Source organism: Heterodontus francisci, chromosome 1 (genome assembly GCF_036365525.1).
Source record: "Heterodontus francisci isolate sHetFra1 chromosome 1, sHetFra1.hap1, whole genome shotgun sequence".
Taxonomy (NCBI): Eukaryota; Metazoa; Chordata; class Chondrichthyes; order Heterodontiformes; family Heterodontidae; genus Heterodontus; species Heterodontus francisci.
Window position 1 is genome coordinate 109207741 of NC_090371.1, and position 20411 is coordinate 109228151.

Consider the following 20411-nt stretch of genomic DNA (forward strand, 5'->3'; position numbering starts at 1 on the left):
AGAACACTACAGGCCAGTTAGCTTAACATCTGTCATTGGGAAAATGCTGGAATCTATTATTAAGGAGGTTAATGAGAAAATCTCAATGCAATCAGGCAACATGGTTTTGTGAAAGGGAAATCATGTTTGACTAATCTATTAAGAGTTTTTTGAGGAAGTAACAAGCAACGTAGATAAAGGGGAAGCTGTGCAAGTGGTGCACTTGGATTTCCAGAAGGCATTTGACAAGGTGCCATATCAAAAGTTACTAAACAAAATAAGAGTTCATGGTATAGGGGTAACATATTCACATGGAGAGGGGATTGGTTAGCTAACAGAAAACAGAGTAGGCATAAATGGGTCATTTTCAGGTTGGCAAGCTGTAACTAGTGGAGTGCCACAGGGATCAGTGTTGGGGCCTCAACTATTTACAATCTATATCAATGACTTAGATGAAGGGACAGAATGTAAGGTCGCTAAATTTTCTGATGACACAAATATAGGTAAGAGAATAAGTTGTGAAGAGGGCATAAGGAGTCTGCAAAGGAATAGAGTTAGGCTAAATGAACTGGGAAAGATGACAGATCAAGTATAATGGCCAGAAAAATAGAAAAGCAAAATATTATTTAAATCGAGAGAGGTTGCAGAACTCGGAGATGCAGAGGGATCCCAGTGTCCTCATACATTTAACAAAATAAGTTAGTATGCAGGTACAGCAAGTGATTAAGTAGGCAAATGCGATGTTGTTGTTTATTGCAAGGGGAATGGAATATAAAAGTAGAGATGTTTTGCTACAATTGTACAGGGCATTGATGAGACCACATCTACAGTATTGTTCAAAGTTTTGGTCTCTTTACTTAAAGAATATTATTGCATTGGAAGCAGTTCAGAGAAGCTTCACTTGACTGTTCCCTGGGATGAGAGGGTTATTTTATGAGGAAAGGTTGGACAGGTTGGGTCTGTATTCATTGGCGTTTAGAAGGACGAGAGGTGATCTTATTGAAACATAAGATCCTGAGGGGACCTGACAGGGTGGATGTTGAAAGGATGTTCCCCTTTGTGAGAGACACTAAAACTAGAAGGCACAGTTTAAAAATAAGGGGTATCCCATTTAAGGCAGAGATGAGGAGAACTTTTTTGTCAGAGGGTTGCAATGCTAGGCCCCCACCAGCCAAGAATGAGGCACATTAATTTTGTCATGAACATTCATTTTAAACTGTTACTGGAGTGAAGAAAGGAATTGTTAAACAGATCAGCCGTGGCTGGAAAAGACATTTGCATATTAACAGACGGTGCTTGGAAGGACAAAGGACCATTCCCTGACACATTCTGCCCACAATGGACCTTGATCACCAGGTATCGTGTGTAAGCGGAGCATTCCAGAGACTGCTAAAGTGATACAATCCAAGACGTGGTCAGACCAGTTAGTCACATGACTAACCTGCTTGGCAACCTGGGTTTTTCTGAATTGTACAAAGAGTTTGAACGCTGGGTAACTGTTTGCTCCTGGACTGGGAAGATCTCTCCTGTCTGCTCCCGTCTATTTCTCACAAGCATCTGAATCCACTGAAGAAACATGAACCTCAAGAGAGAAAAGTCTCCTACAGCGAACAAGGATTAAGAAGAATACTAGGCCCCAATAAAAAGCAAGATTTACCTACAATCAAGGACTCTACAGTGAGCTCGAAGAACAATAACAAAAACTCTTCAGATATTGCCTCAAAATTTTCCATTTTATATTTCGTCTGCTCTTTTCTGTCTCTATTTTCATGTGTGTATCGCGTATGCATGCTAGCGTGAGCACGTTGTGTATCCGTAGGCATCAACCAAATTAGAGTTTAATAAATTTCAACTTTTCTTCTTTAAACCTGAGAAAACCTGTTCTGCCTTATAATTGAAAAGCATTGAACCAAGGGGGAGCTAAAAGCACCGTTTAAAATTACAGCAAGACTAGGTGAAGGCTGAAAGGGAACCCTAGACCTCTTTCTCACCTGGTTGTAACAGGGTCATAGTAATTGAATGTTTTTCAGGCAGAGGTAGAGAGATTCTTGAGAAACAAGGGAGTCAAAGGGTATCGGGGGTAGGCAAGAAAGTGGAGTTGAATCCACAAACAGATCAGCCATGATCTTATAGAATGGCAGAGCAGGCTTGAGGGGACGAATAGCCTACTCCTGCTCCTAGTTCAATTCAAACAGCTCTCTACTTGGCTACTAGCTAAAAATAGCAATTGTCAGTTGCCTGTAAGCAGATCTTCCACCCCCTTTTTCTTAGCCAAAGATACACATATCTGGAAGAGGAACAAAGACACAGGTAATATAATGCTTAAAAAAAATTGGTGTTATTTACCAAGGTTATTTCTGCTCCTTTGAGTTCCTCCCTGTCTAATCCTTGACCACACAACTAACATTCTTTGGCCCAATGTTTGCTGACATTAATGGTTTCCTCTCCTTCAAAACTTGAGGGATCTGCCAACCAAGAAAGACCACCCTTAACTCCGACAGTCGCTCATTATCCCTCCTTGTTGACCTCAATTCAGTTATGGTATTTTACATGGCCAACCACTCCATCCCCCTCCACTATGTCTCCTCTGTGCCTTTTTCTTCACTTTATTTCAGCCATTATTCTGCCCAATTACACAGCTTGTCCAATGTACTCTGTAATTTCTGAGGTGCCTCTTCAGATTCTTCTGCCCCTCCTAGTTTGGTATTTGCAATAAGTTTCTGGTCCTGATTTTATGGCATTGCAGAATTATTGAGGGGGGAGCCTGGGCTTGCAACAAGCAATTGTAATCTTAATTAGCAGGCCTCATTTCCATATTGCGGCCCGATTCCCACTTCAACATGGCAGAAATCACTGCCTGGTCGACAGGCAGAAGCAACGTTTCGGGCAGCAGGAGGCCACTGCTGGGAACTACGGGAAAAGATCCCAGCAGTCAGCTAAATAATGAGGGTGGTGGGAGGTGATTGCGACATGCTGCGATCAGGACAAGGGTTTTTGGGGGGGCGGGGGCACAAAGCTTTCCTTGTGGGGGCCAGTGGACAGGAAAGCAATGAGTCTGGTTCCACTCCATTTTAACTGACCTCCAACTTGGTTTCTGCTGAGCAGGTAGAATTAAAATCAGCCCTGATTTGAAATGATTTCAGATCATTTATGTAGGTTAGAAATGAAGTTCCTGTACCAAGCTCGGAAGTACTCCCCTCAGTACTTTTTCCCTCCAATATAACTCCTTTAATGTGTACTCATGGTTTCCTACCCTTCAGCCTGTTTCTTACTAATTTTCAGGGTTCAGCATGAATTTCTACAGCTTTGATTTTAATAGGGAAATTTTATCAAAAATCTGTCAGAAATCCAAGTACTTGTCATCGGGCTTAAAATCCTCTTGGGCTGACATTTCCTCAAAGAATCTGATGGCATTATACAAACAGGATCTCGACCCAAATCTAAACTGATTGCTGTTAACTAGGTTACTGCTGTGCAGGTGACTCTCAATTTTACTGCTGATTAATTTCATCATTTTAAACAGAATTGAAGAAAGGTTTATAGTTGCCGGTATACATTTTGTTTCACTTTTTGAATATAGGCAACACATTGGCCTGTTTCCAATCTACTGCTACCTTCCCAATGTTTAATGACTGATTCAATGATTGTCAATGCCTCACAGATCTCCTCCTCCATCTCTCTCAGCACTATTACAACCTCAGTTGAGACCATTAATTTTAAAACAAGAGATATGAACTCCCCAGACCGATTAAAGAATTTTATGACACAATTCCATAGGTTAAGACTTTTACTATAACGGCTAAGCTAAAAAAATTAACAGTATCTAGTAGGTAGCTAATACACTAAATTAGAGAATGGTATTTCCCATTAACATTAACACACTCAAAAACCCCACACTATATTTATACGTTAGTGTTCTCAGCAAAATGGTATTCTTGCAGTTATAAGTCCAAAAATCCTCCCAGTTGCAATGGGTTGAATCTCCCAATGTCCTTAACAAAGCCAATGTCCTTGTTCACTTATTCTGAGCACACTCGACTGGTCTTCTGTTAATAAGGCAATCTCTGGTGATCCTGTTGGTATTCTCTCCACAAACACAAGCCTTCGAACTGGGTTCAAATCTTAGCAACGTTTCACTGTATCAGTGCTCTGAGAACAATTATTTTCTCCCTCTTGAGGCTGTTGGTTTTCGTGTCTTCCTTACAGCCTATCTGACTTCAGAAAGCCTGTTGAATTTATCCAGAACAAAAGTCAATACTCGTTTGCTTTTTACAATATTCAGAGTCCAGAAGTCTGGCCATAGCAAAACCACCTGGGCCTGCCTTTGTTTCCAGGTGTTAGCAATTGCAACTCAAATTTGCATTTTGATAGCTCCTGGCTCCTTGTTTACAATGAGTCTGGGAGAGCAAAACCCATCGTCTTTCAGCTGTGACAACCTTGAACTCTGCTTTCGAAAGGATCTTTGACCTGGGTTCCTTGATGTCATGGTAACCAAGATCCCTGTCTTGTCTATAGGCAGAGTTAGTGAGGTCACATGACTCTCCGAATCCTCCTTACATTTTAAAACAGATTTTAAATCAATCATACTACAAAGTCCAGCATTCATAACTAGAATAATTATAATCCCTCCACATACATACACCACCTTACCTCTGCAACAAATTCCAGCCTTAGATACCAGCCTATATCCTTTCAGTCCCCCAAATCATATTTCCTTAACATGTCTCTCTCTCTCTGAGACAGAACCTACAGTTGTCTTCTTAAAAAATTAATTCTTGGGATGTTGCTGTCAAAGACCATTATTGCCCATTCCTAGCTACCCAGAGAAGCTGGTCGTGGACCTTCATGAATCACTGCCCTGTCTTGGAACAGCTCTCCAGAATTCCCTCCTTAAGCTCAACCCCCAAGTACTCCCTCCCACTTTTTCTCTTAAAACGTTCTCAAAGTCTGGCTTTTAAGCCATGCTTTTAGCAATTTCTCCTAATGTTTTATTGCTGCTTTGTGTCCATTTCTCCTTTGTGAAGCACCATTGGGATTGTATCTATATGTTGGACTTTTCAGAAATACAATGAAATACATTTTTAAAAAAACAAAATTCTGATAGATTTAAAGCAATTCCAGCCAGCACAGACACAAAAGGCTGAATGGCCTCCATCTGTGCTGTAACAATTGTGAGATTCTGTGATTACAATAAACTTTTCAATTTTTAGTTGCAGGTTAATGATAAAGAATTGGATAACTGAGGACATTGCACTGGGAATTATGGATTACACCGACCTTCTAAGCTTTCCCGTTCATCAGAGGTCCAAGCCTGGGACTTTGTCTGCTCACGCAGAAAGTCAATAATTGAATAGGCAAGACGCTTCAGCTCTGACATTTTTTTCCACCTTAAAAATATTAAAAAGAACATTAACTGTAGTAGTAACATCCTTTCAGAATTATATAAAATTGAAAAATCTAATTTGAGAAATTAAGCATATAAAATGATTCCCGTTAACAAAAGTTTGCACATAATGGCCATTTATATCTTTAATCAGCAATTTACCTCCCCTCTCAGACTCTGCATCTTAAAATCCAGTCCACTGAATAGAAAAAAAACTTGAACAGCATAAAGTTCAGATGCCAATCAAGTTATATTTGGTAAGAATTTCATATAAGAAATGAATTAAAAAAGTTTCATATTCATTCTGCATCACTGCTTCCATGTTTTTATTGACAATATCCTGCTGATATATGCAGCTTTGAATACAATCATCTTTGCCCATACATATACCTCCACTCTCTAATACAACTTAAACAGATTTCTACTGTGTTGAATCAGCCCTATTGACAATAATGGGGAATTGTTCATATGCAAGATTCACAATCCATTTAATAAATGGATTCCCAAGCTGTGTCCTCTCTATAACGTGATGGCAGAGAATGAGTTTTTATCTATATGCTATACTTATGTGCATCCATCAAATCTTATAATTTGCTTCTTTCTCCTTGCACACCATTTATCTCTTCATACAATACAAAGTATTCCCAAGCTGAATAAGGTATACAAATAAAATCATAGTACACTAGCTGCATGTTGATCAAGGTTGAGCCAGCAGCCGTGTTAATGATTTTGTATATAGAGTAAATTAACAAGCAAAGATAAAAGAATGGATGACATGAAGAGAGAAAGACAGTAAAATAGAACTGTTTTTGCATTTATCCATTAATGATATCCTGAGTACTATTTCCATTTCTGTTGAAATTTTGTCAGAGTATCAAAACCTTTCATGAATAATCTAGTCTTTGCAGCAGGATTTTAAAGCTTAATTAACTCAAATTAATTTTCTTCAAAAATCAAACTTCAACTATTGTTTAAATTTCTAATGGTCTTATTGTAGACGCCTGGTGTAATTGGATTTCGCTTTTTCCCTCTCCTATAAAGAGAAATCCAATCGCACTTAGCAAGAACCATCAAGGTCTGGGTATGGAAACTGCAAAAAAAATCCAGAAACAGCTGGGAGGCTGTCAGGGGCTCAGCGGAGGTCTTCCTGGGGATAAGCCAGAAAATGCAGGACAGGGGCTAGAGAACAGTAGTCTTGGCGCTGCAGCATGTGAAGCATTTTCTGAGACTGCTGCTATGAAAAATAGGCCCAGCACTGAGTCAATGTAAACATTTACAACACCCTTAAATTAGTAATTAAAAAATCAGCAGACAGCGATTGTTTGGCTTTGTTGTTGGATAAAATATAGATGCCAGGAGAAGGGAGGCAAGTCCATAGGTGAACATCTCATGAACATACTGCCAATACTGAAAGACATCGGCCCAGATTTTCCTACACTGTAAATCACGCAGTCTAGTGCATCCATCTTACCATGTTCTCATCTTGTTCCAAATTGTGATGATTTTCTAATTAGAAGACATCACAGTGAGCACAGGGGCATATCAGGCACACATCAGCAATGGCACATTCTCCGTCAGGAGCCATAAGAAAGATTTAATAAAAGGAAATGCAACTTATAAAATAATTGCAGATTACATTGAGCTGAGAAAATTCATCCTGAACTTTTAATTTAGAGAAGTTCTGATAATTATTTTGGTTTGAATAAGATTGAAGATCAAATTTTTGTGGACAGCAAAAATGTACATAATGACATGCTGACCTTCCTCTGAGCCAATTATTTGGCATGCAAATGCAATGTCCAGACCACTGGCGCTGATTTTACGTGATCATGTATAGCTTGAGGGGCATCACTTCTCAAGCGTGGGCAAGGCAAGGAGGCAAGCTTCTATGAACTACCACAGCCGGTATGGGAATTGAATCCACACTGTTGGCATCTTTCTGCATTACACTTTAGCTGTCTAGCCAACTGAGCTAACCAATGGCAATATTAAAATTGAAAATCTCATGTGCAGGAAATGGACACTCAAAAGAACCTAGCTGTTTATAATCTTTGCAACAGCAATACATTTTTAACAATTGGGAGTTTAACCCTGATCTTGGAACAAGAAAGAACACCGCTGCTCGGTCACCAGCACCATTATTTTAAGTCTTAAGCGGAAGTGGTGTGAAAACTGGTTTAAATGCAAAGCTCATATACAGGCAAACAGTAGAGAACTGGGAGATATATAAAAAAAAGTAAAGGCATACAGAGGAAGTGACAAAAGCTACAACAATGGAATATGAGAAAAAACTTGAGGGTTATCAAGGACAACAGTAATGGTTTTTACAAACAAATTAATAGCTACTTTTTAAAATCGGTCTTCACTGTAGAGGATGACGGTAAAGCAGAGATGCAAGGGAAACTAAATATAAATCAAGATGAGAAACTAACTAGATTCAATACAAATTAAAAAAAGGCGATGAAGAAACTAATGAGATTAAAGATAGACAAATCTCCAGGAGTCACACACAGAATCGTTACTGCAGAAGGTGGCCATTTGGCCCATTGTGTCCACACTGGCTCTCAAAGAGCAATTCCCTCAGTTCCATTCCCCCGCCTTCTCCCCGTAACCCTGCACATTCTTCCTTTTCACACAACTGTCTAATTCCCTGTTGAATGCTTCATTTGAACCTGCCTCCACCACTTTCTCAGGCAGTGCATTCCAGACCTTAACCACTCGCTTCGTGAAAAAGTTTTTCCTCATGTCACTTTTGCTTCTCTTACCAAATACTTTAAATCTGTGCCCGCTCGTTCTCGATCCTTTCACAAGTGGGAACATTTTCTCTCTATCTGCTCTGTGCAGACCCCTCATGATTTTGAACACCTCTATCAAATCACCTCTCAGCCTTCTCTTCTCCAAGGAAAACAGTCCTAACTTCTCCAATCTATCTTCATAACTGATATTCCTCATCCCCGGAACCATTCTCGTGAATCTTTTCTGTACTCTCTCCAATGCCCTCACATCTTTCCGTAGGTGCAGCGCCCAGAAATAGATGCAATACTCCAGCTGACGCCAAACTAGTGTCTTATATAAGTTCAACATAACTTCCTTGCTCTTGTACTCTATGCCCCTACTAATAAAGGTCAGAGTACTGTACACATTGGTACAAACAACATAGGTTAAAAAAAGGATGAGGTCCTAAAAGCAGAATATAGGGAGCTAGGAAGTAAGTTGAAAAATAGGACCTCAAAAGGTAGTGATCTCAGGATTACTATCAGTGCCACATGCTAGTCAGAGTAGAAATAGCAAGATATATCAGATGAATATGTAGCTGAAGAGATGGTGTGAGGGGGAGGGTTTTAGATTCCTGGGACATTGGGACCGGTTCTGGGGGAGGTGGGACCAGTACAAACTGGACGGGGTACACCTGGGCAGGACCGGGACTGATGTCCTAGGGGGAGTATTTGCTAGAGTGGTTGGGAGGGTTTAAACTAAAATGGCAGGGGGATGGGAATCTTTGCAAGGAGTCAGAGGAGGGGGGATCAAAGACAAGAACAAAAGACAGTAAGGGGAATAAGAAAAATGATAGGCAGAGAAATCAAGGGCCAGACTCAAACAGGGCCACAGTGAAAAATAGTGGGAAGGGGACAAGTAATGTCAAAAAGACAAGCCTCAAGGCTTTGTGCCTTAACACGCGGAGCATTCGCAATAAAGTGGATGAATTAATCGTGCAAATAAATGTAAACGGGTATGATATAGCCGGGATCCCGGAGACATGGCTGCAAGGTGACCAGGGATGGGAAATGAACATCCAGTGATATTCAGTATTTAGGAAGGACAGACAAAAAGTAAAAGGTAGTGGTTGCATTGCTGGTTAAAGAGAAAATTAACGCAATAGTGAGGAAAGATATTAGCTCTGACAATGTGGAATCTGTATGGGTATAGCTGAGAAACACTAAGGGGCAAAAAACGTTAGTGGGGGTTGTATATAGACCCCTAAACTGTAGTGGTGATGTTGGGAATGGCATTAAACAGGAAATTAGAGCCACAAGTGATAAAGGAACATCTGTAATTATGGGTGAATTTAATCTGCATATAGATTGGGCAAATCAAATTAGTCACAATACCGTAGAGGAGGAATTCTTGGAGTGTATCCAGGATGGTTTTCTGGACCAATACGTTGAGGAACCAACTAGAGAACAGGCCATCCTGGACTGGGTATTGTGTAATGAGAGGGGAATAATTGACAATCTAGTGGTGCGAGACCCCTTGGGGATGAGTGACCATAATATGATAGAATTCTTTATCAAGATGGAGAGTGACATAGTTGATTCTGAGACTTGGGTCCTGAATCTTAGTAAAGGAAACTACAAAGGTAAGAGATGCGAGTTGGCCAAGACGGATTGGGAAACGTTATTTAAAGGGATGACGGTGAATAGGCAATGGCAAACGTTTAAAGAGCACATGGTTGAACTGCAACAATTGTTTATTCCTGTCTGGCGCAAAAGTAAAACAGGAAAGGCAGCAAAACCATGGCTTACAAGAGAAATTAGAGAAAGCATTCGATCCAAGGAAGGGGCATAGAAATTTGCCAGAAAAAACAACAGACCCGAGGACTGGGAGCAGTTTAGAATTCAGCAAAAGAGGACCAAGGGGTTGATTAACAAGGGGAAAATAGAGTGTGAGAGCAAGCTTGCGGGGAAAATAAAAACTGACCAAAAGTTTCTATAGGCATGTGAAGAGAAAAAGATTGGTGAAGACAAATGTAGGTCCCTTACAGTCAGAAACAGGGGAATTTATTATGGGGAACAACGAAATGGGTTTTCGCCGGGTGCTCTAGTTTCCTCCCACCGCCAAAGACTTGCAGGTGATAGGTAAATTGGCCATTGTAAATTGCCCCTAGTGTAGGTAGGTGGTAGGGAATATGGGATTACCGTAGGGTTAGTATAAATGGGTGGTTCTTGGTCGGCACAGACTAGGTGGGCCGAAGGGCCTGTTTCAGTGCCATATCTCTAAATAAATAAAATAAATAGACTATATGCATACTTTGGTTCTGTCTTCACAAAGGAGGACACAAGTATCATACCATAAATGTTGGGGAACACATGGCTTAGTGAGAGAGAGGAACTGAAGAAAATCAGTATTCGTAGAGAAATGGTGTTGGGGAAATTGATGGGATTGAAGGCAGATTATATCCCCAGGGCCCGACGGTATGCATCCCAGAGTACTTAAAGAAGTGGCCCTAGAAATACTGGATGCATTGGTGGTCATCTTCCAAGATTCTGTAGACTCTGGAAGAGTTCCTACAGATTGGAGGGTAGCTAAAGTAACCCCACTATTTAAAAAGGGAGGTAGAGAGAAAGCAGAGAATTATAGACCAGACAGCCTGATGTCAGTAATGGGGAAAATTCTAGAGTCCATTATCAAAGATTTTATAGCAGTGCACTTAGAGAACAGTGGTAGAATCAGACAGAGTCAGTATGGATTTACGAAAGGGAAATCATGCTGGACAATTCTAGTAGAATTCTTCGAGGATGTAACTGGAGAGTTGACGAGGAGAAGCCAGGGAATGTGGTTTATTTGGACTTTCAGAAGGCTTTTGACAAAGCCCCACATAAGAGATTAGCATGTAAAATTAAAGCACATAGGATTGGGGGTAGTGTATTGCGATGGATAGAAAATTGGTTGGCAGACAGGAAACAAAGGGTAGGGATAAATGGGTCTTTTTCCGAATGGCAGGCAGTGACTAGTGGGGTACAGCAAGGATCGGAAAGCCCCCAGCGATTTAACATCCGCAGCACTTAAAGCAGCCAGAAGTACTGCACAAAGAACAGCTAGGCGTTGCGCAAACGACTACTGGCAACACCTATGCAGTCATATTCAGCTGGCCTCAGACACCGGAAACATCAGAGGAATGTATGATGGCATGAAGAGAGCTCTTGGGCCAACCATCAAGAAGATCACCCCCCTCAAATCTAAATCGGGGGACATAATCACTGACCAACGCAAACAGATGGACCGCTGGGTTGAGCACTACCTAGAACTGTACTCCAGGGAGAATGCTGTCACTGAGACTGCCCTCAATGCAGCCCAGCCTCTACCAGTCATGGATGAGCTGGACATACAGCCAACCAAATCGGAACTCAGTGATGCCATTGATTCCCTAGCCAGCGGAAAAGCCCCTGGGAAGGACAGCATTACCCCTGAAATAATCAAGAGTGCTAAGCCTGCTATACTCTCAGCACTACATGAACTGCTATGCCTGTGCTGGGACGAGGGAGCAGTACCCCAGGACATGCGCGATGCCAACTTCATCACCCTCTATAAAAACAAAGGTGACCGCGGTGACTGCAACAACTACCGTGGAATCTCCCTGCTCAGCATAGTGGGGAAAGTCTTTGCTCGAGTCGCTCTGAACAGGCTCCAGAAGCTGGCCGAGCGCGTCTACCCTGAGGCACAGTGTGGCTTTCGTGCAGAGAGATCGACTATTGACATGCTGTTCTCCCTTCGTCAGATACAGGAGAAATGCCGTGAACAACAGATGCCCCTCTACATTGCTTTCATTGATCTCACCAAAGCCTTTGACCTCGTCAGCAGACGTGGTCTCTTCAGACTACTAGAAAAGATCGGATGTCCACCAAAGCTACTAAGTATCATCACCTCATTCCATGATAATATGAAAGGCACAATTCAACATGGTGGCTCCTCATCAGAGCCCTTTCCTATCCTGAGTGGTGTGAAACAGGGCTGTGTTCTCGCACCCACACTTTTTGGGATTTTCTTCTCCCTGCTGCTTTCACATGCGTTCAAATCCTCTGAAGAAGAAATTTTCCTCCACACAAGATCAGGGGGCAGGTTGTTCAACCTTGCCCGTCTAAGAGCGAAGTCCAAAGTACGGAAAGTCCTCATCAGAGAACTCCTCTTTGCTGACGATGCTGCTTTAACATCTCACACTGAAGAATGCCTGCAGAGTCTCATCGACAGGTTTGCGTCTGCCTGCAATGAATTTGGCCTAACCATCAGCCTCAAGAAAACGAACATCATGGGGCAGGATGTCAGAAATGCTCCATCCATCAATATTGGCGACCACGCTCTGGAAGTGGTTCAAGAGTTCACCTACCTAGGCTCAACTATCACCAGTAACCTGTCTCTAGATGCAGAAATCAACAAGCGCATGGGTAAGGCTTCCACTGCTATGTTCAGACTGGCCAAGAGAGTGTGGGAAAATGGCGCACTGACACGGAACACAAAAGTCCGAGTGTATCAGGCCTGTGTCCTCAGTACCTTGCTCTACGGCAGCGAGGCCTGGACAACGTATGCCAGCCAAGAGCGACGTCTCAATTCATTCCATCTTCGCTGCCTTCGGAGAATACTTGGCATCAGGTGGCAGGACTATATCTCCAACACAGAAGTCCTTGAAGCGGCCAACACCCCCAGCTTATACACACTACTGAGTCAGCGGCGCTTGAGATGGCTTGGCCATGTGAGCCGCATGGAAGATGGCAGGATCCCCAAAGACACATTGTACAGCGAGCTCGCCACTGGTATCAGACCCACCGGCCGTCCATGTCTCCGTTATAAAGACGTCTGCAAACGCGACATGAAATCGTGTGACATTGATCACAAGTCGTGGGAGTCAGTTGCCAGCATTCGCCAGAGCTGGCGGGCAGCCATAAAGACAGGGCTAAATTGTGGCGAGTCGAAGAGACTTAGTAGTTGGCAGGAAAAAAGACAGAGGCGCAAGGGGAGAGCCAACTGTGCAACAGCCCCAACAAACAAATTTCTCTGCAGCACCTGTGGAAGAGCCTGTCACTCCAGAATTGGCCTGTATAGCCACTCCAGGCGCTGCTTCACAAACCACTGACCACCTCCAGGCGCGTATCCATTGTCTCTCGAGATAAGGAGGCCCAAAAGAAGTATAAATGGGTGGTTCTTGGTCGGCACAGACTAGGTGGGCCGAAGGGCCTGTTTCAGTGCCATATCTCTAAATAAATAAAATAAATAAACTATATGCATACTTTGGTTCTGTCTTCACAAAGGAGGACACAAGTATCATACCATAAATGTTGGGGAACACATGGCTTAGTGAGAGAGAGGAACTGAAGAAAATCAGTATTCGTAGAGAAATGGTGTTGGGGAAATTGATGGGATTGAAGGCAGATTATATCCCCAGGGCCCGACGGTATGCATCCCAGAGTACTTAAAGAAGTGGCCCTAGAAATACTGGATGCATTGGTGGTCATCTTCCAAGATTCTGTAGACTCTGGAAGAGTTCCTACAGATTGGAGGGTAGCTAAAGTAACCCCACTATTTAAAAAGGGAGGTAGAGAGAAAGCAGAGAATTATAGACCAGACAGCCTGATGTCAGTAATGGGGAAAATTCTAGAGTCCATTATCAAAGATTTTATAGCAGTGCACTTAGAGAACAGTGGTAGAATCAGACAGAGTCAGTATGGATTTACGAAAGGGAAATCATGCTGGACAATTCTAGTAGAATTCTTCGAGGATGTAACTGGAGAGTTGACGAGGAGAAGCCAGGGAATGTGGTTTATTTGGACTTTCAGAAGGCTTTTGACAAAGCCCCACATAAGAGATTAGCATGTAAAATTAAAGCACATAGGATTGGGGGTAGTGTATTGCGATGGATAGAAAATTGGTTGGCAGACAGGAAACAAAGGGTAGGGATAAATGGGTCTTTTTCCGAATGGCAGGCAGTGACTAGTGGGGTACAGCAAGGATCGGTGCTAGGACCGCATCTATTTACAATATATATTAATGATTTAGATGAAGGAACTAAATGCAATATTTCCAAATTTGCAGATGACATAAAACCGGGTGGGAGGGGGAGTTGTGAGGAGGATGCAGAGAGGCTTCAGGGTGATTTGGGCAAGTTGTGCGCTGACGCATGGCAGATGCAGTATTATGTGGATAAATGTGAGGTTATCCACTTTGGTAGCAAAAACAGGAAGGCAAACTATTATCTGAACAGCTATAAACAGAGAGGGAAATATGCAGCGAGACCTGGGTGTTCTAGTACACCAGTTGCTGAAGGTAAGCATGTAGGTCCAACAGGCGGTAAAAAAGGCAAATGGTATGTTGACCTTCATAACGAGAGGATTCGAGTACAGGAGCAGGGATGTCTTGCTGCAATTATACAGGGCCTTGGTGAGGCCACACCTGGAATATTGTGTGCAGTTTTGGGCTCCTTATCTGAGCAAGGATGTTCTTGCTATAGAGGGAGTGCAGCGAAGGTTTACCAGACTGATTCCTGGGATGGCAGGTCTGGCGTATGAGAAGAGATTGAGTCGGTTAGGCTTATATTCGCTGGAGTTCAGAAGAGTGGTGGGGAGGGGGGGGTGGTGGTGGGGGGAGGATCTCATAGAAACCTATAAAATTCTAACAGGACTTGACAGGGTAGATGCAGGATGTTCCCGATGGTGGGAGAGTCCAGAACCAGGGGTCATAGTCTAAGGATACAGGGTAAACCTTTCAGGCCTGAGATGAGGAGAAATTTCTTCACCCAGAGAGCGGTGAGCCTGTGGAATTTGCTACCACAGAAAGCAGTTGAGGCCAAAACATTGTATGTTTTTGAGAAGGAGTTAGATATAGCTCTTGGGTCTAAAGGGATCAAAAGGTTATGGGACGAAAGTGGGAACAGGTTACTGAGTTGGATGATCAGCCATGATCATAATGAATGGTGGAGCAGTCACAAAGGGCTGAATGGCCTACTCCTGCTCCTATTTTCTTTGTTTCTATGCTTTATTAACTGCTCTCTCAACCTGTCCTGCCACCTTCAATGACTTATGCATATATACACCTAGGTCCCTCTGCTCCTGCACCCCTTTTAGAATTGTACCCTTTATTCTATATTGTCTCTTCATATTCTTCCTACCAAAATGAATCACTTCATATTTCTCTGCATTGACCTTCTTCTGCCACCTGTCTGCCTATCCCACCAACTTGTCTATGTCCTTTTGAAGCACGACACTTCCTACTCAAAGTTCACAATGCTTCCAAGTTTCGTATCATCTGCAAACTGTGAAATTGTGCTCTGTCCAAGGTCTAGCTCATTAATATACATCAGGAAAAGCAAGGGTCCCAACACTGACCCCAGGGAACTCCACTACACACCTTCCTCCAGCCCGAAAAACATCCATTAACCACTACTCTTTGTTTCCTGTCACCCAGCCAATTTCGTATCCATGTTGTTACCTTTCCTTTTATTCCATGAGATACAGGTTTGCTTAGAATTCTGCTGTGTGGCACTGTCTCAAACGCCTTTTGAAAGTCCATGTACACATCAACTGCATTGCGCTCATCAACCCTGTTACCTCCTCAAAAAACTCCAGCTAAGTTAAACATGATTTTCCCTTAGGAAATCCATGTTGGCTTTCCTTAATTAACTCGCATTTGTCCATGTGACTATTGATTTTGTCCTGAATTATTTTTCTAGAAGTTTTCCCACTACCGAAGTTAAACTGTAGTCACTGGGCTTATCTTTGCACCCTTTTTTGAACAAGGGTGTAACGTTTGTAATTCTCCAGTCCTCTGGCACCACCACCCCCTGCCGAGTCTAAGGGAGACTGAAAAATTATGGCCAGTGCCTCTGCGATTTCCAGCCTCACTTCCCTCAGTATCCTTGGATGCATCTCATCCGGTTCTGATGCTTTATCCACTAAGTACAGACCCAATGGTTTCCTCCACTGGGTATTAAAAGTAGGGGAGGAAATTGTTGATGCATTTGTCATGATCTTTCAAAACTCTGATTCAGGATTTTTTTTATTATTCATTCATGGGATGAGGGTGTTGCTGGCAAGGCCAGCATTTATTGCCCATCTCACATTGCCCTCGAGAAAGTGGTGGTGAGCCGCCTTCTTGAACTGCTGCAGTCCATGTGGTGTATGTGCACCCACATTGCTGACCCAGCGACACTGAAGGAATGGCGATATACTTCTGAGTCGGGATGCTTTGTGACTTGGAGGGGAACTTGCAGGTGGTGGTGTTCACATGCGTCTGCTGCCCCTGTCCAAGGCGCTAAGAGATCATGGGGATGCACGCTGATAATTGTAGAGTGTTCAGCTCCATTCGCAACCCCTCAGATAATGAAACAGTCTGTACCTGGATGCAGCATGACCTAGACAACATTGGTCTGATAAGAGGCAAGTAACAGATAGATTTTTGTTAGGCAAGGATTTTAAGGGTTACGGAACCAAGATGGGTAGATGGAGTTAAGATACAGATCAGCCAGTATGGCAAAACAGGCTCTAGGGGCTGAATAGCCTACTCCTGTCCTTAAGTTCCAAAGAAAACTCTGATTTTCATGTTTTATGGAGCTATGCTAACTACTTTCTAAGTGTTTTCAGTGAGGGCGAAAGCAGGCTGACGCAAAAGTTCCAGGAAAAAATGGAGCAGCTTGATTAATGGTGCAAGTTCTTCCTTTTTTTTGTGCCATTCACAGGTGTCTGACAGAGACCCAGGAAAATCTAGGCCATTAAATGGCATGTCCCCAACCAGCCCCTTTTTTATTTAATTCCCCATTACTTGGGCCTTTGTCAGCTGAAATAGTACAATTTTTTTTTCAGCTGAAACAGTACAATTCCTGCTCTCAAAATGGATGAACAGTCATTTAGCCCTTGGAACGTTTGTTTTCACAAGCTCAGCAGCCTGTTGATAGGAATGTGTTAGGATTGTGAAACTAGTATTCAATAAGTATCTCTTTTGCAGTATAAGATAGATAGTAATAGCATTGTATTGAGATTATAAATTCTAAAATATACATTATAAAAATCTCAAAGCAAAAACATTTTCTGTTCTTAAAGTCATATTTACCACATGAAACTAAAACATTTAAATTATCCAATTATTTCTTGATCACATCACTCTCTATTGCTTCAAATTAACCAAGTACAAAGCACCTCATCTTAAACCAGAGTTACTCAATTTATGTAATCCATTTTATTAGTACCAGTTTCATCTGATGCTTTCCTTTACAATAAATTTATCAGTAAAAAAATTCAAACATATTGCCCTTGCTCCCACTGGGCTGTGACAAAGTACTGGTAATAACCTTTAATACTGGTTACTTCTTAAAACGATATAATTGCAGTTTATAATAAACGCATCTGATTTTTGATACTCCGAAGAAATAAAAACAAATAAGACAGTCTCCAAATATTGAAGTGGCAGATGCCTGTGAACAACAGGCCCTGCCCTTGTACACTACTGTCGCAGATTCCAGATTTTTGCTGCTTATGAATAATTAGGTAAGAGGAGTATTTTTATAGGGCAAAAAAAGCCATTACAATAATAAAAAGGATGACTGAAACAGTTAGCTTTTCAAACTCATTTGATCAAATCAATAGTCTTCAATTCGTCTAATCGAAATTATTGTCTGGCTGCAATATAATGTACCACTCCTGTTTAACATTCAGAAGCTAATTTGATTCAATTGGTACCAAAAGTAAATTATCTCCCGGCACCTCCCACGCCTGCGCCCCCTCCCCGGCATCTCCTTCGCCAGCTCCCCCCACCCACCCCACCCACCCAAGGTTATCTCTCACCTGCTCAACCCCCCCCTCCTACCCCTCCTCCACACACCCCACTCCCCCTCCACACACCACCAATTATCGCTCACCTACTCAGCCTCCTCCTCCCCCGCACCCCCCCGTTATCTCTCACCTACTCAGCCTCCTCCTCCCCCGCACCCCCCGTTATCTCTCACCTGCTCAGCCTCCTCCTCCCCCGCACCCCCCGTTATCTCTCACCTGCTCAGCCTCCTCCTCCCCCACACCCCCCGTTATCTCTCACCTGCTCAGCCTCCTCCTCCCCCAGTTATCTCTCACCTGCTCAGCCTCCCCCTCCCCCAGTTATCTCTCACCTACTCAGCCTCCTCCTCCCCCGCACCCCCCGTTATCTCTCACCTACTCAGCCTCCTCCTCCTCCGCACCCCCCCCCCGCCGTTATCTCTCACCTGCTCAGCCTCCCCCTCCCCCAGTTATCTCTCACCTGCTCAGCCTCCCCCTCCCCCAGTTATCTCTCACCTACTCAGCCTCCTCCTCCTCCGCACCCCCCCCGCCGTTATCTCTCACCTGCTCAGCCTCCCCCTCCCCCAGTTATCTCTCACCTGCTCAGCCTCCCCCTCCCCCAGTTATCTCTCACCTACTCAGCCTCCTCCTCCTCCGCACCCCCCCCCCGCCGTTATCTCTCACCTGCTCAGCCTCCCCCAGTTATCTCTCACCTACTCAGCCTCCTCCTCCTCCGCACCCCCCCCCCCGCCGTTATCTCTCACCTGCTCAGCCTCCTCCTCCCCGTTATCTCTCACCTGCTCAGCCTCCTCCCCCCCCCCCAGTTATCTCTCACCTGCTCAGCCTCCTCCCCCCCCCCCAGTTATCTCTCACCTGCTCAGCCTCCTCCCCCCCCCCCAGTTATCTCTCACCTGCTCAGCCTCCCCCTCCCCCCCCAGTTATCTCTCACCTGCTCAGCCTCCCCCTCCCCCCCCAGTTATCTCTCACCTGCTCAGCCTCCCCCTCCTCCCCCAGTTATCTCTCACCTGCTCAGCCTCCTCCTCCCCCAGTTATCTCTCACCTGCTCAGCCTCCTCCTCCCCCAGTTATCTCTCACCTGCTCAGCCTCCTCCTCCCCCAGTTATCTCTCACCTGCTCAGCCTCCTCCTCCCCCAGTTATCTCTCACCTGCTCAGCCTCCTCCTCCCCCAGTTATCTCTCACCTGCTCAGCCTCCTCCTCCCCCAGTTATCTCTCACCTGCTCAGCCTCCTCCTCCCCCAGTTATCTCTCACCTGCTCAGCCTCCTCCTCCCCCAGTTATCTCTCACCTGCTCAGCCTCCTCCTCCCCCAGTTATCTCTCACCTGCTCAGCCTCCTCCTCCCCCAGTTATCTCTCACCTGCTCAGCCTCCCCCTCCCCCAGTTATCTCTCACCTGCTCAGCCTCCCCCTCCCCCAGTTATCTCTCACCTGCTCAGCCTCCCCCTCCCCCAGTTATCTCTCACCTGCTCAGCCTCCCCCTCCCCCAGTTATCTCTCACCTGCTCAGCCTCCCCCTCCCCCAGTTATCTCTCACCTGCTCAGCCTCCCCCTCCCCCAGTTATCTCTCACCTGCTCAGCCTCCCCCTCCCCCAGTTATCTCTCACCTGCTCAGCCTCCCCCTCCCCCAGTTATCTCTCACCTGCTCAGCCTCCCCCTCCCCCAGTTATCTCTCACCTGCTCAGCCTCCCCCTCCCCCAGTTATCTCTCACCTGCTCAGCCTCCCCCTCCCCCAGTTATCTCTCACCTGCTCAGCCTCTCCCCCCCCCCCCCAGTTATCTCTCACCTGCTCAGCCTCCCCCTCCCCCAGTTATCTCTCACCTACTCAGCCTCCTCCTCCCCCGCACCCCCCGTTATCTCTCACCTACTCAGCCTCCTCCTCCCCCAGTTATCTCTCACCTGCTCAGCCTCCCCCTCCCCCTCCCCCTCCCCCTCCCCCAGTTATCTCTCACCTGCTCAGCCTCCCCCTCCCCCTCCCCCAGTTATCTCTCACCTACTCAGCCTCCTCCTCCCCCGCACCCCCCGTTATCTCTCACCTGCTCAGCCTCCTCCCCCCAGTCATCTCTCACTCACCCGCCGCCTCCTCCTCGGTTATCTCCTCTCCTGCTCAGCCTCCTCCTCGGTGTCTCGCTGCGCGACACAAAGTTCTATAGCAACATTGCGGCGCATGAGCATTGCCGCAGCCGGGCGGAAGTGGGTGTCTGGAGAAGTCGTTTTTGCGCATGTCCTGCGAGTGCTGGCTTGTTGGGTGGGATATTGTTTTTGCTGTATGTTTTCATCATTAAAGTGACCGTTTGACGATTCTGGAAGCAAACCAAACCCTCTATAAAATGTAGTTCCTGCAGTACAAAAGCAAATTTACCACCATACAGTGACCAAGGTAAAGGATTTACTGGCGGTCTGCATTATTTGAAATAGCAACTGCTGCCTACTGTATGGAACCAACAATGACCCACAGCAGGATAAGAATGGGTTTTGTACCTAATAGGCGCTCATGGCAGATGAGATGTAGATTCAGAAAACTGCATTG

General features: G+C 44.5%; 1 protein-coding gene across 5 annotated transcripts in view; it reads right to left on the reverse strand.

Annotated features, from left to right (window-relative positions):
* LOC137371536 (small glutamine-rich tetratricopeptide repeat-containing protein beta-like) overlaps positions 1 to 20073 on the reverse strand; it is a 58984-nt gene extending 38911 nt beyond the window's left edge. For all 5 annotated transcript variants that reach the window (XM_068034335.1, XM_068034314.1, XM_068034344.1 and 2 more), the window contains exons 1-2: positions 19955 to 20073; positions 5257 to 5366 (exon numbers count right to left, since the gene is read on the reverse strand). In XM_068034335.1, coding sequence (XP_067890436.1) covers positions 5257 to 5356 — 100 coding nt within the window. In that variant the 5' untranslated portion in view covers positions 5357 to 5366; positions 19955 to 20073. The remainder of the gene's footprint in view (positions 1 to 5256; positions 5367 to 19954) is intronic.
* Between the last annotated feature and the right edge of the window lie 338 nt (positions 20074 to 20411).